This window comes from Quercus lobata, chromosome 5, assembly GCF_001633185.2.
Source record: "Quercus lobata isolate SW786 chromosome 5, ValleyOak3.0 Primary Assembly, whole genome shotgun sequence".
NCBI lineage: Eukaryota > Viridiplantae > Streptophyta > Magnoliopsida > Fagales > Fagaceae > Quercus > Quercus lobata.
In genome coordinates, this window is record NC_044908.1 from 35,784,894 (window position 1) to 35,791,872 (window position 6,979).

The 6,979-nt window shown below is 33.5% G+C and overlaps 1 protein-coding gene across 1 annotated transcript; it reads right to left on the reverse strand.

Moving 5' to 3' along the window:
* Positions 1-5,908: 5,908 nt before the first annotated feature.
* LOC115990408 lies at positions 5,909-6,355 on the reverse strand. Its single transcript, XM_031114244.1, has one exon. The coding sequence runs from the start codon at positions 6,353-6,355 to the stop codon at positions 5,909-5,911; it is 447 nt and encodes a 148-aa protein (XP_030970104.1).
* Positions 6,356-6,979: the final 624 nt, after the last annotated feature.

Consider the following 6,979-nt stretch of genomic DNA (forward strand, 5'->3'; position numbering starts at 1 on the left):
TTGAGAAACATTGTTAAAATTCACAGTTTTATGCGCCTTCTCTTGCTTTCGTCTTCAATCGGCAGCTAACTCTAAGATAGGTATTCCTTCTTCCCCTGTTGATCTTGATTTCTTCCAGCTATGTTTTGAGAATGGTAGACTGATTGTGAAACCCCCTAAAGATGTTGTGGCGGAGGGTTGTGTGTTGTGGGAAAATATGTTAGTAGGCCAATTTGTGGGTTTATTCCCTTTCTTTTGTAGTCTACGGAATGTTGACAAAATTGTCAACCATTTAGTCCTTACGTCCAGTAGCTAACTCTAAGACAGGTACTTCTTCTTCCCTTGTTGATCTTGATTTCTTCCAGCCGTGTTTTGAGAATGGTAGACTGATTGTGAAACCCCTTAAAGATGTTGTGGCGGAGGGTTGTGTGTTGTGGGGAAATACATTAGTAGGCCAGTTTGTGGGTCTATTCCCTTTCTTTTGTAATCTACGGAATGCTGACAAAATTGTCAATCATTTAGTCCTTACATTCAGGTTTAGGTTTAGGTTTAGGTTTTATATATATAGATTAATCAAGCTTGGTATATGGATTCATCCTCAACTCCTAGCCTTTTCCCCATGGTCAGTCTTATTGCTTTCTACATACTAACACTCAACCATGAATATGCTTATAAGTAATTTATAAGTCAACAATGATAATCAATGTCTCTGTAATTTTCTCTTTTTAATCAGTGTTTTTCAGATTCATGGTGATGGGGTTGGCCTCTCTTCACAGAGATATTGATTTTTGTGATTATATGAAAAGGACTTTGGGTGTTTTAATTTCTAAATAACTGTGATCAATTGTTAAGTTCTTGAGTTTGAAATTTTTTATATTTTGTTTGTTTTGCTTCTATTTTGTAAACACTGCCTACCAAAATCTGTTTTGTATTTTTCAATGACTTCTTTGGATCGCCTTTTCAATGGGTTTATTGAGTGGACTCATAATCTCAATGATTTTCTATAGATTAAGCTATTTTACCGTGTTTTCTTTTCTTTTGTAGCATGTAGCTTATCCAAATTTGGACAGTTCCACCTTTCTTTGGTGTCTATGATAATCATGGAGGTTAGCATATGGCTTTAATTTATTTTTCCATATTTTCCTCCCATATCATTAAAAATTTCTTCCAATTAAAATTCCTTTTCGAATTGAAGTTTTTGTCCTTTTTTTGCTGGTGTTGGCATCTTTTTGAGAATTAATACATTCTTTTTGGCGATATTTAGATTTTCTTATGAAATTTTAAATTTTTTGGCCTTTCAAAAGTTTAAACTTTTAAATTTTTGGATTATTTTTTGCAATATCTAAAACTATTTGGTAGATTTCAACAACTATAGAGTATAGCCATGTAACTTTTTTTTTTAGGGTAGCCCATCTTTCTTTTATATATTTCTATTGTATGGTTATATATATATATTTGTTTTGTTTCATTAATTTCTAACTCTGGATCCTTTTTTTTTTTTTTTTTTTTTTTTTTTTTTTTTTTACACTCATTGTAACATTGAATAAAGTGAAAATATTTAACATTTGTTAACTATACGGTGCATCGCACGACTTCGGTTTTATATATATATATAGATTAGAAATCCATATAAAATACTTTTGCCAACTTAAGCAATCCAAGTCCTAATTGGATGCTTATCAAAAAGGTCCTACTTGGATTCCATAATTATGCTCCACAGATACACACACACACACACATGTTTTGTGCCTCAACATTGGTTTTGTAATGTAATTAAGGTTTCTCCTTGTGGTGAGAGAGCTCTTTAGAGTTTGGGTTTTGTGAGAATATTTTGATACTTTCTTTGTAATCTACATCTTTTCCTTGAATCATACAAATTTGTGTATTCTTTTATACACAAATACATAAGAGAGAGAGAGAGTCAAACTTAAATTCAAATTCAAAAGTTGATCATTTATCTCCAAATTTGCAAGGTTAATCATGAACACTATAAAAGCAGTGCAAACCCCAATATTTTTTTTTTTTTTTTTTTTTTAAGCTGAGTATAGGTATGAGCTCTTCTTCTTTTATTTTATTCTCCTCTATTTTGTTTTAAAAAAAATTATTTTATGGTTTTTCATTGTTTAAAGTTTAGACCCGTTAAAATTTAAAACTTATTGTTTTATGGGTTTGTATACTTTTTTCTTTTTCTTATATTTCTCTTTTGAATTGTTTCAATAACTTATTCTTTAATTATATATCTTTTTTGACATTTTGGAAGTTTTAACATCTGAATTTGTGTTACTTTTTTGCAATATTTGAACGTGTTTAACAGATTTCAATGACTATACCATGTATTATTCTTTTAAAGGTAATCAATTATTCTTTTATATTTCTCTATTGTGTAATCATATACTTTTTTTTTTTCCAAAAATTTATAGGAAGTAAATCTTATGATTCTTTAATATTTTTTAGTCTTTTAAAAGTTTTAATATCTAAATTATTCTTTTGATAGTAACACATCTTTCTCTTATATTTCTTTGTTGCGTGTGTGTGTGTATAGGCTCTGAATCTTTTGATTCCTTTCAATAGTTATAGTCATGGATTATTCTTTTTAACGTAATCCATCTTTCTCTTATATTTCTCCATTATTTAGTCATACATATTCTGTTTGTTTCAATAATTTCTAAGCAGTGAATCATCTAATTTTTTAATATTTTTTGGTCTTTCAAAAGTTTTAATATCTGACTTTTTGAGTTATTTTTTTGCAGTAACTGAAACTGTCTGACAAACAAATTTTTTGTAAGCCATTGCAAGTTCAAGCAATGGTTTCTTCATCAAATTGTAACACAAATTGAAGTCATACAAGAGCAAATCATGCAATGGTATAGTTTCTTAATCAATTTAAGATTTTATAAAATTATTTTAATTTACCTCACAAATAGGTAGATTCCCGTGCATAACACGGGTTAGCGACTATTGTATGTTTCAATTGCTTCTTTGTTATTTATTCTTGAGGTTTGGATATCAATTATCAAGTACTAAACAATTAAAATTCAACAATAAAACTCATAGATAATAAATAATCAAGAGCTTATTGCTACGGACACTATGAGTTTTGAGATCACAACTTCAATAATATTCTATTTACTCAATAGTAGATTTTAAATCGCTTTTGAAAGAACTGGGATTTGTCTCAATTTTTTTTTTTTTTTTTATATGAACTTTTGGTCTCAAATTTAGCCATTTCTTTATTTTGGATTACAGGTTTGGCCATATAGTGGATCTAACTAGCATTACATCGGTTCTTTATCTTAAAGATAAGACTTCTATTTCTACTGCAAGAACTATTTAGGTATGTATTCCTTGCAAGCATACATGAACTTAAATTGTCTTTTAATATATGCATGCTTTATTATTTTCCAATAGTTTTCTCGTGCATCGCACAGGTTAGCGACTAGTAATTATTATTATTATTATTATTATTATTCCTTCAAGAGAAAAGCCCATTTAAATGATTGTATATCAAACCCATCATCAGAAAACCATTCCAAATCACAATGGTTTCATCTATTGTAGCCCAATTGGCAAGCCATGGGTACAATTCCCAGTCCAAGTCCAAATCCAAATTGTATATGGATATGGTAAAAGAAACAAAAAATTTATTATTCTCGAGTCTTGACTGACCTATGTACGTATATTAGCAATCCCCTCGTAGCAAAAAGAAATAGAAAACAAAACCCTTCACAGAAAGTCTAGCGATTCCTTACTAGAATTTGTGACTCATGGCCATCCTCTCTGATTATCACGAAGATCAACAATCTTCATCCTTCTCATTCAATGCAGTTCTTGATCTTTCCAACCCTCTAGAGTTCTTGGAACCAGCCTTCAATTTTGCATCTCAAATTAAAGTCCAAATTGTTCAAGAGCGATTCTGCTGAGGAAGACGTCATGCTGTTGGTTCATTCAATCAAGGAAAGAACTAAGTATCAGAATGATGAGGAAAAGAATAAGAATGTAACTGAAGAAGAAGCAAAGAACAGATGTTACAAAACAAGAAAGAAGAAGAAAGAACAAAATGACAGTAGCTTAGCTTGGCTGTTAGTAAAACGACTTGTAGTTTTAATTTATCTTAGGAACATAAGCAATTAGTAAACACACGTGCCACATGTGTTAGATTCAGTTATTCTTTCTGTTAGTAATTTTGGCGGGTTAGTTTGTTGGTTTCTGTTATCTGTTATGTATATAAAGCAGATCTTGTAAAGTAAGTTTAATCAAGAAAATCATTTCTCTCAAAGTTCAATTCTTGATATGGTATCAGCGCAAAGTTTCTAGGGTTTTCTAGTTAAATTTTTGTCTTTCTTTTCATTTTCAGAAGCTTGAAGTATTCATCATTGGCTGTTGTCACAGTCAACATTTCCACTTCTAAATCACCACCATCCTCACAGGATTCATCCATGGCAGATGATCTTTTGTTCTTGCATCCTATGGATAGGCCTAGTGCTGCTCTTGTTTCTCAACCCATAGTTGGTAGAGAAATTATCCAGCTTGGCCTCGGACAATTAGGAAAACTTTAATTGCTAAGAACAAACTAGAGTATAGTACTCTTACTCTTTCATCTTCTCTAGTAAGAACACCTTCAGCAATTCAAGATTGGATTCATTTAGATAATATGGTTGGAACTTGGATTATCAACTTAGTTTCACCTAAGATTCAAACTAGCATCATATATAGAGATACAACCTTAGAGATCTGGAATGATCTTAAGGAAAGATTTTGTCAAGGAAATGGACCAAGAATCTTTAATTTGCAGAAGGAGATAATAGACCTTAATCAAGGTGAGGTTTTCATCACAGATTTTTCACTTAGTTGATGGTATTGTGGGGTCAATTGCAAAATTTTAGTCCTTTTCCTATGTGCACTTGCAATGTGAATCAAAAACTTGTTGATTTACAAGTTAGAGAATCTGTGATGAAGTTTCTTATGGGATTGAATGAGACCTTTGTTCAAACAGAAACTCAGGTTTTATTGATGGATCCTATTCCTTTAATAAACAGAGTTTGTTCCTTACTGATTCTAGAAGAGATGCAAAGGAATGTTGGCAATGATTCTAGAGTGGAATCCATTGCTTTGGCTACAAAGGGGCAGAATTTTGCTTCTAATTTAGGTAACAATTATAATGGTAACAATCATGTCAAAGGGAAATAGAAACAAATGTGCACATACGGTGGCCATTTGGGTCACACTATAGAGAAATACTATAAATTGCATGGATTTCCACTAGGTTTTAAGTTCAAAGGAAAGAATCCAATGAGCCATCAAGTCTCTTCATCTCATGATCATTCCTAAGATTCACATCCAGCACCTATTCAAAACCAAGCTTTTATCTCAAGCCAAGCTCCTTCATTTACACCAGATCAATACCATTAGCTTCTGGTATTGATTGATACACCTTCTTCATCAATGCAACGGTCTTTTCAAGGGCACGTGTGAGAGACCGAGAACTCAGCTTTCAAAAAGAGATAGGCATCGACACCTCTCTTTTTGGGATTATATGGAGTTGCCACTTATTTTATAAGAAAAATAAGAAAACTATACAAAAGATTACAAGATGTCTTGAATAATATTCATTCTTATTAATTTAAATGAATACAGCTTGATAGAAGGAACTATACATAGCTTTGTTTCCTAGTTACTATCTTGTAAAAATATTACAAGGCCTTGTTTCCTAGTTATAATCTATCAAAAGAAAAAAAAGACACTATCCTACGAACCAAAAACCCAAAGTTCGGGGGGCTAGATTACAGAATAGGAAGGTGTTAGGCATCCATTCTACCCAGACAAAGTCTGGTCTTCTAGAATTTTTTGAGAACAAAACAAGCCATCATATATTCATTGAAATAGAATCCTGGTACACAGCTTCCAAAGCAACTAGAGGTGCATCTTCCATCTAGTACATATCCTTATTTAAGTTACTAGCAAATCTAGCTAATACATGGGCTACCCTATTACAATCTCCTTTAACCCAATTAATTGATACCCTCCTTAGTCCACATATGAGGCATTGAATATCAGCAACCACATTCCCAACAACTGACAGGCCCGGACTTGAAGAAGAAAGTGCTCTCATTACATTATTGCTATCACCTTCAATTATTAGCTCAGAGAATTCCGCGCCAACAACAAATTCCATGGCTTTTCTACATGCTAAAGTTTCTGCTTCTTCACTACCCAAGACTGATGGCCCAATAGCAAAAAGTGCAGCCATTACTTCTCCATGCTCATTCCGTATCATAGCCCCAAATCCCGACCTTCCTTTCTCGTTGAATATGGCAGCATCAAAATTCATTTTGAAGAAAGGATGAGGTGGTGGGCGCCACACATTTCCTCCAGCCATTCCTCAGCCCTTGTGTTCAGCCAACCCAGATCCTTGAGCTTCCCCCCATGCAACACACAAATCCTTTGATTCCATAACATCCAAGCTTGCACTGAAAATAACTCCATCTCCTCTGGTTCCAACCTGTGCATTAAATAGTGAAATAGCTGTACCACATCTTGCTGTCCAAGTGGGCATTTCTGCAGCTTAGTCCGACTTCCAGCCCACACGTCCTATGCAGCAGGGCAATCCCATATCACATGCACCTCATTCTCTGGGCTTTGCAAGCAGAATGGGCATATAGTTTCTGCAATAATATTACATTTCGCTAAATTGAGGCAGGTTGGCAAGATTCCCTAGCAAGCTCTCCATCCGAAGATTTTGATCTTGTTGAGAACTTTCATCTTCCATAAAGCCTTCCACACCTTCTGCTCATCATTCCCCCTCGAGCACTCTGCCCAATTCTCACTCCTCATGACTTGTTGGGCCACATAATATCCAGACTTCACAAAATATCTCCCATTCCTATTATGAAGCCAAATTATTGAATCATCCACTCGCCTTCGACTTAAGGGGATTCAACAAATGGCCTCCGCATCCTCCCTACGAAAAGTGGTCATGATAAGATCTTGCTTCCAACAATTT